Source organism: Narcine bancroftii, chromosome 8, assembly GCF_036971445.1.
Source record: "Narcine bancroftii isolate sNarBan1 chromosome 8, sNarBan1.hap1, whole genome shotgun sequence".
Classification (NCBI taxonomy): domain Eukaryota; kingdom Metazoa; phylum Chordata; class Chondrichthyes; order Torpediniformes; family Narcinidae; genus Narcine; species Narcine bancroftii.
In genome coordinates this window covers 15,396,716-15,415,001 of record NC_091476.1, presented here as the reverse complement: position 1 = coordinate 15,415,001, position 18,286 = coordinate 15,396,716, and the positions used below count along the sequence as shown (strand labels likewise).

The 18,286-nt window shown below is 40.7% G+C and overlaps 1 protein-coding gene across 6 annotated transcripts in view; it reads left to right on the top strand.

Annotated features, from left to right (window-relative positions):
* Positions 1 to 18,286, top strand: part of LOC138740383 (rho guanine nucleotide exchange factor 9) — a 311,246-nt gene that overhangs the window by 156,307 nt on the left and 136,653 nt on the right. For 4 of the 6 annotated variants that reach the window (XM_069892952.1, XM_069892950.1, XM_069892954.1 and 1 more), the window contains one exon: positions 7,413 to 7,469. The exons of 1 other annotated variant lie outside the window; for it this stretch is intronic. In XM_069892952.1, the coding sequence (XP_069749053.1) occupies positions 7,413 to 7,469 (57 nt within the window). Of the gene's footprint in view, positions 1 to 4,834; positions 4,899 to 7,412; positions 7,470 to 18,286 lie in introns of those variants that run through there. One more of the 6 variants, XM_069892955.1, reaches the window with a different exon arrangement.

The following is an 18,286-nucleotide window of genomic DNA, read 5'->3' as shown; positions in this document are numbered from 1 at the left end:
CGCCCGTGGCCACAAGTTCCACAGATTCTTGACCCTCTGGCTAAAGAAACTTTTCTGCATCTCTGTTTTAAATTGATGCCCTTTAATCCTGAAGTTGGCCCTATTGTCTGAGAATCCTTCTGTACTTCAATGAATACATTCCAAGAGCCAACAAATGCACCTCATAATCTAACCCTTTCATTTCTGGTATCATTCTAGTAAATCTTCTCTGAACCCTCTCTAATGTCAGCACATCCTTTCTCAAATAATGCACCCAAAAATTCTTACAAAATACCTCAAGTGAGGTCTCACCAGTGCCCTACAGAGCCTCAACATTACATCCCCACTGTTATATGCTATTTCTATAAAAATGAATGCCAACATTGCATTCAACTTCTTTGCCACGGACTCAAATCTGTAAAAGTTTAAATCAGCAAAAGGTTAAATCTGCAAAAATGGAACCCATTTGTTACCTGTGTATGGTCTGTACATTGATAGATTAATACTCTATCTATAGGGCTTTTACACCTATCTAGTAAGTTGCTATCATGTGATCCTGGTCAGCAAAAATTAGGATAGAGAATAGCATCAGACTACTGATAGTTAAAATGCAGTCCCTGACAGTCAACAGTGGTCTGAATATTAGATCTACCTTCTGGTAGGTTGGCTTCAATGCTGATCTCTGGGAATATTGCCAAGGATTGGTTGCCCCTCTTCCACTACACCATATGTCTTCATTAACACCTCTTCCGAACTATTAGATAACAGAGTCAGATGCAAGACAAGTGAGCTACTTATCTGTACCCTTGTACTCACAGTTTTGTTTTTCTTATCTGCCTTTTAATGTGTCAATTTTATTTTTATTTCTCTGCACATTTGCTTTCTAATTTTCAAAGGGAAGGTGAATTCACTACTTCTAGAACTTTTGTGATTTGACCAATGCCAAATAGCAATGAACAGAGAGTGGAAGTGCATTCTCATGAGAGATTAAATGGTCTCATGAAGAGATGGCAACCTTCAGTTGCTTTCAGTTATATGAGACTGTTGCTCTCTGAAGCAAAGAAGGGAAAGTGCAGATAGGATTGTGAATTATGAACTATTACTTCCCATCCAGCATCTCTTAGTTTTGCTTTTATCTTTCCATTGACCCCTATTTTGCAATATTAGGCCCTATTCAGTCACTCTGTTTCCCAAATTCACCTCAATGAAATCCTGAAGAGGACACTTCTTTTGCCGGCATTTATCAAAGGCGGTACCTGAATGTTCCTATCAATACAATACCAAGGGAAAATACCCTGACCTGCAGGTTGCAGGAAAATACTTCACACTGTATTTTTACCTTTGCTACCCTATTTGACCTGCTGGGCTTCTCCAACATTGTGTGTGTGTGTGTGTGTGTTTTTTTCCTTCAACCACAGTGTCTACAGAATTTTGTGATTTACTACTTAACACTGATTTTACTTGATCAGCCGACATTTCTGTTGGTGATGACATGTGACACAAATGGGAGCATGGTCCCAGAGAACTTAGTAGTTAATTTGGGTTGACTTCTGAACACAAATAAGCAAGAAAAGGTGAGATTGTTGGAGCATCTCCATCCTCGCTGCTGTGTTCAAGGAGGAAAATTAGCAAGACACTACTTTTAAAGGGAATGATCTCGAACCACACGGGATTGGTCGATTAGTTTGAAGGTAAGCCTGCATACTTTCAAAAAGTCCTTTGGGGATTCTCATACTTGCTTCAGATAGTGTGAAGCTGGCCTTTTTAAAAATGATTCTTACAGTGGAGTTGGCATTCTCAACATTTGTGCTGAGTTGCCTTGGTGATGCGGCTGGGGAGGAAGTCCTTCCAATAGTGCAATGTAAATCGAGATATTTCCCTAGCTGGGGAAGTCCTTAGCAAAAGATTGTGCTGCATAATCTGTGATAGCCTGCTAAAAATGCCACACAGTGTTCAGCATCAATGAAATGATGGTGAGTTTTCAGCATTCCACACTAACTCTTGGGTCCGTGCTTTTTGAGTGGGTGAGGCTATTGTATTTAAGATCACACAGTGTATTGAAGGTCCATCAAAGAATATTCAGACTGCAGAACAGTAAGTTTGCCTTCAAGAACATCAGTGACATCTTGGTGCCTCTATTCAAATTTGCATTTTAACAGAGCAGAATTGGCTTGTCTCGGATACAAGATCCTAAAAGTATTTCTGGTATTAATTAAAATTGGTTTGTATGTCTCTCTCCTCTCTTTAATAATCCTTATAACACTTGAATATTCTTCCATTTCTTAGATGGGAATAGACTGGAAAACATCTTTATAAAGCAGAAGAGGTCACCAGCATCAATGGTCTCGTGAAAGGCATAGGAGCAATTCATGTATTTTTGATTTCTTGTCCACTCTGGCATAATTTCCCTCGGCTACAATTAAGGGTTTCTGACCACTGCCCATTAAGTATCACTGAGAATGTTGGCAGAGAATGGTCCTTGGCCTACGATGTAAGAAACAGTGGTCTTCTTACCTGAATTATCTCAGTAAGCATATGTCAATTCCACAAATTTAGGAGTGGGTGACTGGGTGGGCATGTGAGTGAGAGAGCAAATGAATGTGGGTGCGCGCCATGTGCTTGTTCTTTTCACTGTTCTAATATAGGCCGATTATGATTTCTTTTCCTATCAGAGCCTTTCTGCTCAAGCAAATGATTTATGTCATTATATATTTTCATCATTTAATTTAATAAATCAGTCCTAATTTTGATCACTTCTTGGAGAGTACTTGCTCCCACAGGGCAAGAATTACCCCAGTGCCAGATGCATACCACCCCCTCCCCCCACATGTATAGTCTGTGCAGGTCCATTACACCTGTAATGCAGGTCCAATACCCCTGTAATGCAGGACCAATACCCCTGTAATGTAGGACAAATACCCCTGTAATGCAGGTCCATAACCCCTGTAATGCAGGACCAATACCCCTGTAATGCAGGACCAATACCCCTGTAATTTAGGTCCATTACCCCTGTAATGCAGGACCAATACCCCTGTAATGCAGGTCCAATACCCCTGTAATGCAGGACCAATACCCCTGTAATGTAGGACAAATACCCCTGTAATGCAGGTCCATAACCCCTGTAATGCAGGACCAATACCCCTGTAATGCAGGACCAATACCCCTGTAATTTAGGTCCATTACCCCTGTAATGCAGGACCAATACCCCTGTAATGCAGGTCCAATACCCCTGTAATGCAGGTCCATTACCCCTGTAATGCAGGTCCAATACCCCTGTAGTGTAAGTTCATTACCCCTGTAATGCAGGTCCATTACCCCTGTAATGCATCCATTACCCTGTAATGCAGGATCAATAACCCTGTAATGCAGGTCCATAACCCCTGTAATGCAGGACCAATACCCCTGTAATGAAGGACCAATACCCCTGTAATGCAGGTCCAATACCCCTGTGTTACTGTGGTGCACTGTTAGGCAGAATCAGACACACCCAAAGATAAAGACTGTACAACAGGCTTTAATCCACAAAGACTTCCACAGAGACAGGCTGGCTATGACTGTAACTCTGAGTGAGGCTTCGGGAGGCCGGTGGCGCAGGCTTATTTCCCAGAGGGTGATTGACACCCAACTGGGTGGGGCTTGATCCCTTCAGGCCGACTGATTGGCAGACGGCAAGGTGTTGTCCTGTCCCCTTACACTCCTGCAGGTTCAGAGGTTGCTCCCTGCAGTAGGCTGGTGCTGTACCACCACAGTTCCCTCACTCGTGGCCAACCATGCAGCGCAAACTGAATCAATGGGTCTCTGCAGCAAACAGGTGCCGGTTGCCAAGATCAATCCCTTCCCTGCCAGGTGTTGGCCTGTACACATTTTACAGCAAGAATTTCTGGACAGAAATCAAGGTGTGCAAATCTCCTTCTCATTCACCTTAGAGGGCGATAGGCAATTGTAACGTAAGGACAGCTGGGATGAACGATTTTGTGCAAACCCCGAATCGAAGCCGAGCCCTTCTGTCTGCCTGCTTCTGATAGCGTGCTTTCCCAGTTGGGTTAGCGCTTGAACTTATTGGGGCTTGAGCAACATCTGCATTGATGCTTGTTCAAGGGAATGCTAGTTCTGGTAATATATATTCCCCCCCCCCTCCCCCCCCACAGGATCACGGCACTTAAAGAGTTAACAAAGTGATGATTCCATTCTGGAAGGAAGCAAGCAAACACTGAAATGTTCCAGTGACATTTATCTATTTTTCCAAAGATGCTTTCCATTTTTTTATTCCTCCCCTCCCCCCCCAATACTGTTAAATATTCCCATCAAACCCCTCCCCTCCGTAATGCTGCCTGATATATGACGACTAAATACTAATGACATTACCTTTTCATGCATGATTGGCAGCTGCATTCCTGCTTCCTTGGCCACTGAATGATTAGCATGCGACGCCCGCCTCAGCTGTTGCCTCACACAGTGAGATACTGCTCACGGGGCTGTTACTGAGAAACTGGCACTCTTCTTCTTATCTACATACCGTGTGACGTGTAATCTCTGCCGAATGGGTTTTTGCAAAGATTTTAGTTCAGGTGAAGCACTTGAGACTGATGCTGCAATCAGCTGGAATGGAATGAATTAGAAAAGGGACGAAGACATCTCATCTGGCATGGTGGATTTGCTGGACAATTTTAGTTCAGAGCCCAGGTTGACACCACAGAGTCTGCCAGATCCGCATCTTGAGTACTACAGCCTCCTGCATTGCACCATGACCTTGGATATACAGACCATTGTTGTATTTGCCATCATTGTAGTGTTGGTGCTGGTGAATGTAATTTTAATGTTCCTGCTCGGCACACGTTAATGGATGACTCTTGAGCTATTGGGTGACACAGCGCTTCAGAGGCACAGCTACAGTATGGCCCTGCAGTGATATGAATGACGTTGGTATATTATCTACCTAATCTTTTGTCGTGTCTTGTCTTTATTATGCCTGTAAGTCTAGTTACTTGTGGGGAAGATCTTGTGCATTTAAAAAAAAATTCAAGTAGTAAAACCCTTCAGGAAGGTATTTCCAGTATTAGAATCTGCGCACTGTAGAATTTTCTAGCAAGCATTTATTGCTGTTCTATGTCTTGGTGAGAGAGAGAGAGAAAGAGAGAGAGAGAGAGAGAGAGAGAGAGAGAGAGAGAGAGAGAGAGAGTGAGAGAGAGAATGAGAGAGTGTGTGTGAGAGAGAGTGTAGGAGACAGTGTGTGAGAGAGGAGTGTGAGAGAGAGAGTGTGAGAGAGAGTGTGAGAGAGAGAGTGTGAGAAAGAGTGTGTGTGTGAGAGAGAGAGAGTGAGAGAGTGTGTGAGAGAGGAGTGTGAGAGAGAGTGTGAGAGAGAGTGTGAGAGAGTGTGTGAGTGAGAGTGTGAGAGAGTGTGAGAGAGAGTGTGAGAGAGAGTGTGTGAGAGAGAGAGTGAGTGTAAGAGAGTGTGTGTGAGAGAGAGTGTGTGAGAAAGTGTATGTGAGAGAGAGTGTGAGAGAGAGAGTGAATGTGAGAGAGTGTGTGAGCGAGAGAATGTGAGAGAGAGTGTATGTGAGAGAGTGTGTGTGAGAGAGAGTGTGTGAGCGAGAGAGTGTGAGAGAGTGTGTGTGAGAGAGAGTGTGAGAGAGTGTGTGAGAGAGTGTGTGGGAGAGAGAGAGAGTGTGAGAGAGAGAGAGTGTGAGAGAGAGAGAGTGTGAGAGAGTGTGTGAGAGAGTGTGTGGGAGAGAGAGAGAATGTGAGTGAGAGAGAGTGTGAGAGAGAGTGTGAGAGAGTGTGTGAGAGAGAGAGTGTGAGAGAGTGTGTGAGAGAGTGTGTGGGAGAGAGAGAGTGTGAGAGAGTGTGTGAGAGAGTGTGTGGGAGAGAGAGAGAATGTGAGTGAGAGAGAGTGTGAGAGCGAGAGAGTGTGAGAGAGTGTGTGAGAGAGAGTGTGAGAGAGTGTGTGGGAGAGAGAGAATGTGAGTGAGAGAGAGTGTGAGAGAGAGAGAGTGTGAGAGAGGGAGTGTGAGAGGGAGAGAGTGTGTGTGAGAGAGTGTGAGAGAGTGTGAGAGAGAGGGAGTGAGAGTGTGTGAGAGAGAGAATGTGTGAGAGAGTGTGAGAGAGAGTGTGAGAAAGAGAATGTGTGAGAAAGAGAGAGTGTGAGAGAGAGTGTGTGAGAGAGTGTGAGTGAGGAAGTGTGAGTGAGGGAGTGTGTGAGTGAGGGAGTGTGTGAGAGAGTGTGTGAGAGAGTGTGTGAGCGAGAGTGTGTGAGAGAGAGTGTGTGAGTGAGGGAGTGTGTGAGTGAGGGAGTGTGTGAGTGAGTGTGCTGAGAGAAAATGCATGTGCGTCTGTGCACTGTTTACGAGTAGTTTTGGCTGAAGGATGTCAATGTTTATGCATAAATATACAGGACATTTTCAAGGTTATTTCTATGAAGCTGATCATGTTATTTACTGATAGTCGTTTAAGCAACAGTTCAATATAGTCAGCAAGATTTTTAAATAAATTGCGAACTAAAGGAATTGATTATTTTAGGGGGATGATATGTATAATAATGTAGATTAGGTTATGTTGTGAATCATGGGGTAAAATCAGTTTGTAAATGCTGGCCTTATCTCTTGTGCAGAATGGATGAAGGACTGTTTCAGGCCTGAGAGAGTTAATAAGCGCATCACAGATTAGGGCGAACCTGAGGCAAATCTGTTTTGTAGTCTTAATCAAATGATTTCAGTGTTGACTGAATGATTCTGGTAGAATGGTAGAATTTATAATGTAATATTTTTCCAGCCATTTTTAATGTTTGGTCTGCAACTGATAATCAACAATCCGCCAAGCTTATATCCTTAGAAAATTAATATACTTTTATTACACTTTTTTAAATTGAATAACGAGTGGCATTTTACTGGCTTTTTGTAACCCACCTCCATACACAATTCACCTCCTACCACTAATAAGGAGTACACATATTATTCACCTTCTGGACTATTACTGGGGACACTGCTTGCTGAAGGGAGATCAGATATGTTTAAAAATACCATCTAGACAGCACATGGAGGAGGATCAGTCATGATTCATGGAATCTGTAAAGAGATGTCAAGAAGAGAAAAAGGCAGACTTCTGTCTGCTGTCTTTTTAACCAAGGTGAGAAATAAGAGTATCAAATTTGGACAATAAAGGTTACGAACAAAAGAATTTGTTAACTTAAAAAAAAATCTCACCCAACTACATTGGTTTGAATTCTTTGCTGATGTTTCATAATTGGAATTTTTACAAGACTGTATTATTGATTTGAAATTAGGAATTCAATAACGTAGGTATATATTATATCAAAGTAAATCATCTAGATTTATCTTCGCACTTAAGCAGACAAACTCTGATGCATGGTTGAGGAAGGAGGAAAAGAAATTTCCTTAATTTTATTTCCCGTCTGTAATTACTTTTTTCCTTCTCAGAGGCAGCTCGCCCCCTCACAGATCTTGTACTGGATTGGTGGCTGCGTCACTCGGGCTGTAAGTTGCTCCCAGTACATTTTTTAAATCAGTTTTGCAGTCAGCCAATTAGAAATTTGGAGGCATAGCTCAAACCCATTGTCCTCTTCAAAATTAAATGGGACCTTCTATTTCCCACGCAGTGTTCTGTCCATGCATGCTGATATGAACAGACAGAAATCACTCAGATGAAGGAATCGAGGCTTAAAACTCATAACCATTAGATTGTGAAATATTGAAGTATTTTTGGGGGGAAAGTTTGAAGTTTTAAAAAAAAATAACTTGCATTGATAGTGTGATTGTCTCAATGTTTATTTCATTTGCATTATTTTTTTTTCTCTTTAATATTTTAATGCAAATATTAATCTGTTCACTTTATTTCGACCAGATAATGAAAGGGTCCAAAATAGTAATGTAGTATTTGCGCAAGGGAAGAAATCATCACTGTTAAATTTTTTTTTTCTATTCTTCTTTGTTCCTGACAATATTTTCAGTTGATAAGCTGCAGATTAATCACCTTGCTCATCTGCTTTATCACATGTCAATGGTCATTCTCTATGTGTCTGCCTGTATATAGAAAGAGATGTTTCTCCATGTGGTGTTGCAATCAGCTGCTGTTAATAGAAAGGGAACTCTTTTATTTCTGTTGATTTCGATGGATGCGAAAGTTGGGGGGACTTCTACAGGGGTGCTCACTTTGCAATAGAGTACCAAATTTATACCCAATCTGTTATCTTGGAAGTCTGACTCATTAATTATTCATAAAATTAATTGACCATAATCACATGAGCATATATTTGCAGATATTGATTGAGAACTCTGGCTAACTTTGTTGTTAACCCTGAATTCCAATTGAAAGTTGTGTTTACTTCAGCTCGCGGCACATCAACCTCCAACTCGTCTAACTCTAGCGTCTCTGTCTATCACTGGGGGCACTGCCTTCAATTGACTGATTCGAAGGCTCTTTAATTTGACAACTGATCCCTCCTTGTTTAACCAGTTCCATAAAACTGACTTATTTGAAGAACATTTTTGGTTACTTGTCCAATCCTGATATTTTGTTCTCATTCTTCTCCTGTTTGTATGTCATCATAATAGCACTTGGGACATTTAAAAATGTTAAAGATGGTACAATTTTTTTTGTAGCTTTTAAGTCAGTAACAGTCTAAGACAAAACCTGGAACTTTCCTGATGTTAATGGCATTGCTGCTCAATGTCTTAATGAATGGTTAACTGAAGTGCTCCATTGTTGATTTATTCTAATCAAGGTATATATATGAAATGAGGAAATCAATTATGTTTGAATACTTGGCACCTTAATCTGGAAATTCCTACTCAGTCAATAAGTAAGATGACACATTTTAAAAATTCTTTTCTTGCATTTTAAATTTGTGAAATGAACTTCAGAGTTATTACATTATTTGTAACACTCATTATCTCAGCTGAAGTGCAAGGTAAAACTTTGATTTGTGCTTTCCATTGATGGACAACTGATCCTAATTGATATTTAGGGTGATATTTGGGATCTTAATTCTTATATTAAAGACATTTTTCAGAACAACTTAAGAGTTGCGGCATTACATTTTTTAAATTACTTACCATGGAATGGAACAGTACAGCAAAGAAAAAGTCCTTTAAATAAACCAATTCCATGATCAATCCAATCTTTCCTTCTTACAAAGCCCATAACCCTCCATTTTCTTACATCCACATACCAATCCGAGTCTTTAAATGTACCTTTTTTTGTAATATTTTATTTATCATTTTAAATATATTTAACAGTCAACAATCATAACAAATACAAAACATCAAGAGAACCCCTCCCTCCACCCCCTCCTCTCTATATGTCCTATTAAACAGAGAAAGAACAAAGCAAAAGAAACACAAAAAAAATCATCCCATTGTCAGAGCGTACAGTAAAATATATGGAGACACGATAATACCACAGTGTTAAAATCTTTACAGAAGTCTACTGGCTAGACAGTAGTGACTGTAATCCTATATTAGCACCATATATACTCTAAATAAAGCTGCCATATTTTTAGGAAGGTGTTGTATCTCTTCCTGAGATTATAAGTGACGTTTTCAAGTGGGAAGCAGCTATTCATTTCCGAAGACCACCTATCCATGAGTAGATGGGAGTCAGACTTCCACGTTACTGCTATTAACTTCCTGGCCACACATAAGGCAATTTCTGTGAATTTAATTTGAGAATTAGTTAGTGATCTACCGACCGTGGTAAAATTCCCCAGAAGACAAAGCTCTGGGTCTACTGGCAGGGTGACTCCTGTGATCTTGGTTAGGGTGTCACTGAGGTCATAACTAAAGGGCCTCCCATTCGTGCAAAGCCAAGTAGAACGTAAAAAGGAACCAACCTCAACAACGCACCTAAAACACATCAATGATAATTCAGGCTTATATTGGTGGAATTTCGGTGGGATGATGTACAGTTGATGGAAAACATTATAATGAACCAATCTATACCTGGCATTGATAGTAGCTGGCAAACTTCCCTGACATAGATCTGACCAGAGTTGTTCATCAATTGTTGTGTCTAAGTCTGACTCCAAATGTACCTATTGTATGAGCCTCTACCACCACCCCTGGCAGTGTGCTTCAGCCACTCCAAACTCAATGTGTTTAAAAAAAAACTACCTCTGACATCTCTAAAGATGTCCTCATCTAAAATAGATATTCTCTGGTCTTGGCATAGCTACCCTGGGAAAGAGGTGCTGGCTATGCCTTTCATAATCTTGTACACCTCTATAAAGTAATCTCTCATTCTCCTTTGCTCCAAAGAGAAAAACCTAGCTCATTGAACCTTTCCTCATCAGACATGTTCTCTAATCCAGGTGGGATCCTGGTAAATTTTCTCTGCACCCTCTCCAAAGTTTTCACATTTTAAAAAAATATATATAATAAGGCAACCAGATCCAAACACAATACTTAAAGGGTGGTCCAACAAGAGTTTTACGGAGCTGCAACATCACCTCATGCCTCTTCAAGTCAATTCCCCAACTAATGAAGGCCAGCAGAACATGTGCCTTCTTAACCATCTGATCAACTTTAAGGGATCGATGTTTGGACTTGGACCCCAAGATCCCTATACTCTTCTACACTGATATGGATTCTGCCATTAACTGAGTATTGTGCCTTCAAGTTTAATCTTCCAAAGTGTATAACTTCACACTTTTCTGGATTGAACTCCAACTGACACTTCTCCACCTAACTCCACCATCTTTTTTAAATTCAAATTTATATTTAGACATGCCACGCAATAACAGGCCTTTCTGGCCAACAAGCCCATGCTGCCCAAATACCCATTTAATATATGACCCCGGTTCATTTTGAAAGGTGGGAGGAAATAGAAGCACCCAGAGAAAACTCGTGCAGACATGGAAAAAACGTGCAAACTCCTTATATGTAATGCCAGATTCGAATTCAGTTTGCTGGTACTGCAACAGTGTTGGGCTAACCACTTCGCAAACCATGCATTTTTAAAAATGGAAAGTGTTGAAGATACCCAGCAGATCAATCAGCATCTGCGGAGAGACACAGGGATAGCTTTCAGGTCGATGACTTCCGTGTAATGAGGGAAAGTTCGAAAACAAACTTGTTTTAAGCTGGAGGAGGGGGAGTGAGAGAGAACTAAATGTAGTAAAGATCAAGATTGCTGTTGGTGCAGACTGTGAGACGAGCACGAATGCTTGTTAATCTCTGTACTCGAGAAGGTTTGAAGTGGCGAGGGGACAGAGTGGATGCAGCATTGCAGTGGTTAGGGAGAAAAACGTAGATGAAATATCAAGCAAGTCCATTGGGCAGGGCTGACAGAGGCAGGTTAGAGAGAATGGGAGGGGTGGTTAGCTCAGTGCATTCACCTTATTGGCAGAAGCCTCCCAGATAAGACAGATGAGCTTAGAACATGGATCAGCATCTGAAATGATGATTTGATTGCAATCCACTTGTGGGAAGGGCTCAACTGACAGCTTTAAGTTCTGGGATATAGAATTTTCTTTTTGTGACAGAAGAGAATGCAAAAAAGGAAAGACTCACACGAATGTTCAGGGAGAACATAGCAATAGCAATATGATTTAGAGAGGAAAACTTAATGGTATTATCTCTAAGTGCCTCAAAAGGTAGAATTTAGGAATAAGAGAGGGAAATCAGTTTGCTATGTTAGTGGGAATCTGAGGAATACATCTGTAAATAAATCACAACAAGATGCAAGGGCAGTGGTTGTAGTTGTGGAGGTGACTGCATCACTAGCTCCAACAAGTTTGTAGATGACAGCACAGAAGTTGGCCTCATCAGCAACACTGATGAGTTGCACAATAGTGAAGAGGTGGAAAATCTCGTGAAATGGTGCAAGAATAATAACCTGAGACTCAATGTGACAAGATGAAGGAGATTTTTGTGGACCTCAGGAGGACTAGGAATGACCACCTTCCACTACAGATCAACAGCTCTATAGTAGAGAGAATGGAGAGCACCATCTTAACTAGTGACCCATCATGGACACTCAATATCTCCTCACTTACCAGGAAGGCACGAAGGTGACTATACTTCCAGAGAAGACAGAAGCAGGCAAGGCTATCGGGCCACCTTCTATAGGAGGTCTATCGAGTATGTCCTGGCTGGCTGCATCACAGTGTGGTAGAGATGTGGCAGAGAAATGGATCGGAGGTCAATCCACAGAAATATGAGTGGCAGAGAGGATCACTGGAGTCTACTTCCTTACCATCGAGGTGATCTACTTGGATTGTTGTCTGAAGAGGGTGCGCAAAATCATTGAGGACCCCTTCCACCAAGCACACAGCATATTTCAGCTACTCCCATTGGGGAAGAGGAACAGGAGTATCACAGCCAGCACCACCAGGTTGAGGAACAGTTTCTTCCCATGAGCAGTGAGAATGCTGAAAGACCAAAAGAACTGCTTGTACTAACCATCCGAGACTCTCACATTAATGATACAATATTTATTTGTATAGATGAAATACTTGTCCTGCATATGTATTACTAGTCTGTATGTGTGGTCTGTTTGGTTGTATGTCTGTGTGTTTTGCACCAAGGACAGGAGAACACAGTTTTGTCAGGTTGTACTTGTACGATCAGATGAAAATAAACTTGAGGACTTGCCTCGAATTGCATGTTCCAGTCAGAGTGAAAGGTAAAGATGGCAAGATTATAGAACCTTTCATGAGGTTGGTTTGATTAGAAAAGTAGGAAACGTATGGCATGCAAAGGCGACTGGTATCAAGCGAGTCTCTTGAGGAATACAGGGTTTGTAGGAGAGAAGGAAGAAATTACAAGGGCAAAATCAGGCCTCAATAGGTATTTGGCAAGTAAAATTAAGAAGGATCCCAAATGACTGTAACAGGAAGTTCCCCTTTGAGACCAAAGGGATAATCTGTATGTTTTTTTACACAGAAATTCCACAATATTTCCATAATATTTCCATTAAATTTTGTTCGTTTACACTGAAATGAACAAAGCTGGCATTCTTCTGGGTTAGTGTGTCTTTTTACACAGCAAGCTGGCATTCTGCGAGCAAAAGAGGCGGGATGTGTAACTCAACAGCGTCGGTGTCTCATGCCATGTATAATATACCATATTTGATGGCATATTAGATCCACTTTCTTTTCCTAAAAACTGGCTCAAAAATATTCCCCCGGTCATATATGCGAGGTTGAAATAAGAGTGATGATGATGAGTAATGCCCCCAGTAATGCTGTTGGTCCCAGCGCTGGACAATGTTGTGTTGAGAATGTGTCAGGTTCATGGGAGATATATCTGGGCACAAAGGTTTGCAATTAAAAATTACTTTTATTAACACACAACAATTAATAGAAGAGCATGGAAAAATCATAATGGGAATAAAACACACACATAATTTATAGAAGTCCATGGGAAAATACATACACAATTTATAAAAGAGCATGGGAAAAAAAATGCACAATTTATAAAGGTGCATGGGAAAATGCACGCACAATTTATAAAAGTGCGTGGGAAAATACATGCACAATTTATAAAAGAACATGGGGAAATGCATGCACAATTTATAAAGGTGCATGGGAAAATACATGTACAATTTATAAAAGTGCGTGGGAAAATACACGCACAATTTAATAAAGCATGTGCACACAATGTATAAAAGAGCAATCTGCAAGTATTGATCTATAGCAGTGAATTTCAAACGTTTTCTTTTCACTCACATACCACCTTAAGTAATCCCTTACTAATCACCAATATCTATCATTGGTGGCTGGTGGTGGGCTGTCAGTGGTGGTGGGGGGGGGGGGGGTTAGCGGGGTGGTCAGCTTCAGACTGTTCAAATTGAGGACAAACCCACAGACCAGCTTGCTCATAGCACAAGATGACTAGAGGCACCTGGGGAAAGCTGAGAGCTGGGCAGTGGGATCAGTGTGTGGGCCTGTTTTTTTTAAATCACAAAGCTAACACTAATCTCCTCTCCCTTAATATCTGGTCTGTCAGTGACTGTCTTGAATACATTTAGTAACTGAGCATTTATACCCTCCTTGTGTAGAGGTCCAGATTCGTTACCCCTTCATACATACTTTAAAAAAAATCTTATTCATGAATGATGAAGCCCTATTTTGAAAGACCAGCAGCCACTCCATTTCTGTCATGAATTATGTATTTATGAATTAAATCATCTCTCATTCTCCTCCCAGCAACACATCGGTGCTTCACCCACCCAACAAAATGGTGGGCTAGTAGAGGATGCATTACTATTTAACCATCAGCTCATTTTATCGTCAGCTCCAGCCATTTCATCTACAGCTCATTTCAGACTTCTGCATTTATGGGAGCATGCATAGACATCCGAGATGAGCTAAACCCCAAGTGCCTGCCAGTCAGGTATTCCTTGATGAACTTCTTGCTGTTAGCCAGATTGATTCTGCCATTTATCATTGCTATAATTACAGCTCAATCTGGCAGACCTAGTGTCAAATCAGTGATGATCTGGGAATGATACCTGACCTGGTTGGTGCTGGACCCAGCCTCACTTGTGATTCCCCTCCCCTTCTCCATGAGTGGCCCACAGCCGCAGAGAGCAGGTAGTGGGATGCTGGGAGCGAGCAGGACAACAGTATTATTATTAAAAAGATTTCTCATGTTGTCTAACTTGCATGTTTTGTCCAAGTTTTAAATGCTTACCCGTAAATACACACACAAAAAAAATTACAGTACACATGCATTTCCTTACCTGAATTGGCCGTGGAATGCCAAAAGCTCCTTTAACACAGGTAGCATTCCAGGACTATTACTAGGTCTGCTGCTGGAAAAAAGCTGGGATTGGAATGACCCCCCCCCCCCCCCCCTCCACATTCTGTCTTGGTGCAACTGCCCCAGAATGAAAGGGCTGTGTAAAAACCATATGTGTGTGCAGTCAGGGATCTGGACAGGGTCCGAAATGAATGCTTCTCATCTGTATTTACTAAGAAGACAGTGAATTGAGGGAAAAGCATGTGGATAATGTGGAACAGGATAGTACTAAGACGAGGAAGGCTTTAAATGTCAGGGGACACAGAGCTACACACAATACTTCAAGTGTTTTGGAAAGTTGCATTGTAACTTTTCATTGTTTATATTTTGAACTCTGACCTATCAAGGCAAGCAAGTCATTTGCCTTCCTCTTTACCTTATTGATCCAAGTTGATAAATCCCCAGGACCAGATGAGACCTATTTTGGGTTGCTGTGGAAAACAAAAGAGACATAGCTGGGAAACAGAAGGACATTTTTGCAGCTTTATTGGTCACAGGTGAGGAACAAGAATGCTGGAGGACAGCTAATGTTTTTACTTTATTTACAAAGGGCAGTAGGGATTATTCCATAGTACTGTGTGACATTCCATAGTACTGTGTGACATTCCTGGAATGTCCATAGTACATTCCAGGAAAGATGTGGTTGCACTGGTGAGACAACAGAGTAGATTCACCAGGATGTTTTCTGGATTGGAGGACTTCATTCATGGGGAGAGATTGGCCAAGAAGTGATTTGATAGTGATAAAATTATGAGTGAGATAGATGGTCAGTATCTTTTACCATTTGAAGGGTTATCAAAAGCCTCTTCTCCACAGGCACCTTGTCCCTCGACCCCTATTTATATCCCCGGCATCAGCTGACACTGACGTGCTGATAAAACCAGTGGAAAAGAGACAGCAGAAAGTCACCTGTTTTCTGTTGAAGGTAGAACACTCCGATCCCCGGGGAGGAAACATGTCCCAGTTAAGTGTGGCCCAGTGGAAACAGCACAAAGGGCTTCCTATCCCAGGACACTGCATAGCCAATTAACTGGGATGCCAGTGGAAAAGGGACTAATAACAAAAAGGCATTGAATAAAGGCAGTGGTTCTCAACCTTTTCTTTCCAATCACACACCATTTTAAGTAATCCCTAGGCCATAGGTGCTCTGTGATTAGTTAGGGATGGCTTAAGGTGGTATGTGGTAGAAAGTTTGAAAACTACTGTTTTAATCGTACCTCATTGACTTGTTATGTGCACGGTTTCATAACTCCAAAGGAAATGGGCCAATGACGATTTTTCTCAAGCAAAATATTTCAGTAACAATTGGGCCTTCGCTTCCCACTCACATACCACCTTAAGCCATCCCTTACTAATCACAGAGCAGTGACATGTGAGTGGAAAGAAAAAAAGATTGAGAACCACTGACCATTAGCATAGGATGCCATTGGTGCTCTGAGGTTAGTAAGTAATTAATTTGTTAAGGTGGTATGTGAGTGGGAAAAAAAGGTTGAGAACCACTGGTTGAAGGAGAGAAAGGAGTTTTCAAAGGGATTTGAGGTGAAAGTTTTTTTACCACCAATTTTTGCACCCTTATATGCACTTTTTTTTAGCTTTTACGTTGGCTAAGACCTCTTTGTGTAATTTTCTGTTCAAATATTTATTCTCCTTTGGAACATACCTTTCCTGCACCTTCCTTATTTCTTGCAGAAACACCAGCAAGACTTTGCCTTTCCAATCAACTTTTGCCAATTCCTCTCTCATACCTCTGTCATCCCCTTTATTCCACTGGTGTACTGACACTTCTGTTTTTAGTTTCTCCCTCTGAAACTTCAGTGTGAATACTACCACTGCCTCCGAAGGATTCCCTATCAACTCTCGTTCATTGCGCAATACCCAGAATAGATGTTAAAAAAAAAATTAAGCGGGTAAAGTTTAAAGGATACAGAATATAACCATTCAAAATTTGACATTTATAAAGAATGGTAGTTCTGCGCATTATATGATGATGTAAACATTTACTAAATTAGCATAAATAATGTGGGAATGTGACCTTTAGTTCTAAATTTCTGTATATGAACTGAGTCGATATACAATTCAATGGAAAAGTGCCATTAATGTTTGATGTGCTACACATCCAGAATTGTTAATGCCAGGGGAATATGAAGAGTGTGATTTATAATCAAAATAAAACAGAATCACAATTCTTTTTAAACAAACTTAGCTGGATTAAGATGTATGAGGGAAAAATGTTCAAACCAAGACAATGCTTTATTCCAAATATGTGAAATTTTAGAAGTCTGTCTGCAATATAACAGGGAAAGAAGAACACTTAACTTGTTTATATATTTTATGAGATTATTTTATTTGAGAACAATATACTAAGCACAAGTGATTGATAAAAAGAACCAGGGACAAAAGCTTTTTCTGCAACATTTGAAATGTACTGCCCAACGGTGAAGGTGAAGCACTTTTAACAATATATAGTGCAAACATGAACTACATCAATATTTATTGGGGTAATATTTGAAGGGGGAAAACTGTTTTTCCCTTTGAAATGTTGTTTGCTGTCTTAAGGCTTGCGGTGTTCTATGCTATCCCATGACATCATTCCAAGATTCTATTATTTTGTGCAAATGTAAGATGAGAACTGTCCCATATGTACTTAACCACACATTTCACTTGAAGCTGTTGTCTCTGGCATTCAGTTGAACAATCACTTTTTGAATAGACGATTTTGGGTTTTCTGAAATTGGAAATAGATGAGTTTTTAAAAAATCTGTTTTGTTTCTGGCTTTCATGAAACAAAGGCATGATTGCTCAGGTAGTGGTGGTGATATCACTTGCCACTGAGAGACATGAGATCATTCTTCAGTTTAAGGCTTTACTGATTGATTTTTCATTGTCCTAGCAAGATCAAAAATTCATGTCATGATCCGACACTTGTTTATATTGGCCCTGCCACTCTTTCACCTGTACATTTGGCAGAAACCAAATGTTTTGCTGTATTGAACCAGAGCAATTAAAAGCCTTGTAGCTTCTAACATCAAATGCAATGTGTTTTAATAGTGGTTAAGGCCTTCTTATTTTGTTAAATTGTGCATGTGTGCTAACAGAATAATGAGCTTAATATTTTTCAATTAAAAACACAGATTTAAAAATTCAACCACCATTATTCTTTATTTTTTGGGGGGGATCTTTGTTAGGAATTCCAGATGTAGAAGCACTCCTTAAAGTGACCAACAAAAAAACCACAACCAACAGGTAGTAGTGTGGAAAGCTTTTGGCTCAGTTTAAACTTCACATTCAGACTGTGAGGCTGTTTACCACTGTGATAAAGCCACCGGCCTACTGATCCTACCCTCCACATTGAAACCTTAACTGTACCCCATATGTAGTGTTGATCAGCTGATCAAAGCCATCGTCATCACTTTGTTTTAATCATAGGTCTCCTCAATAAGCACTTCTCCACAGCTTTGACATGTTTGCTTGAGGGATTCTACATTGTACATGAATTTTCAAGAGGTAACACCCACAGCTATGCTATGCTTTCTTGTAGGTCAAATCTGCAT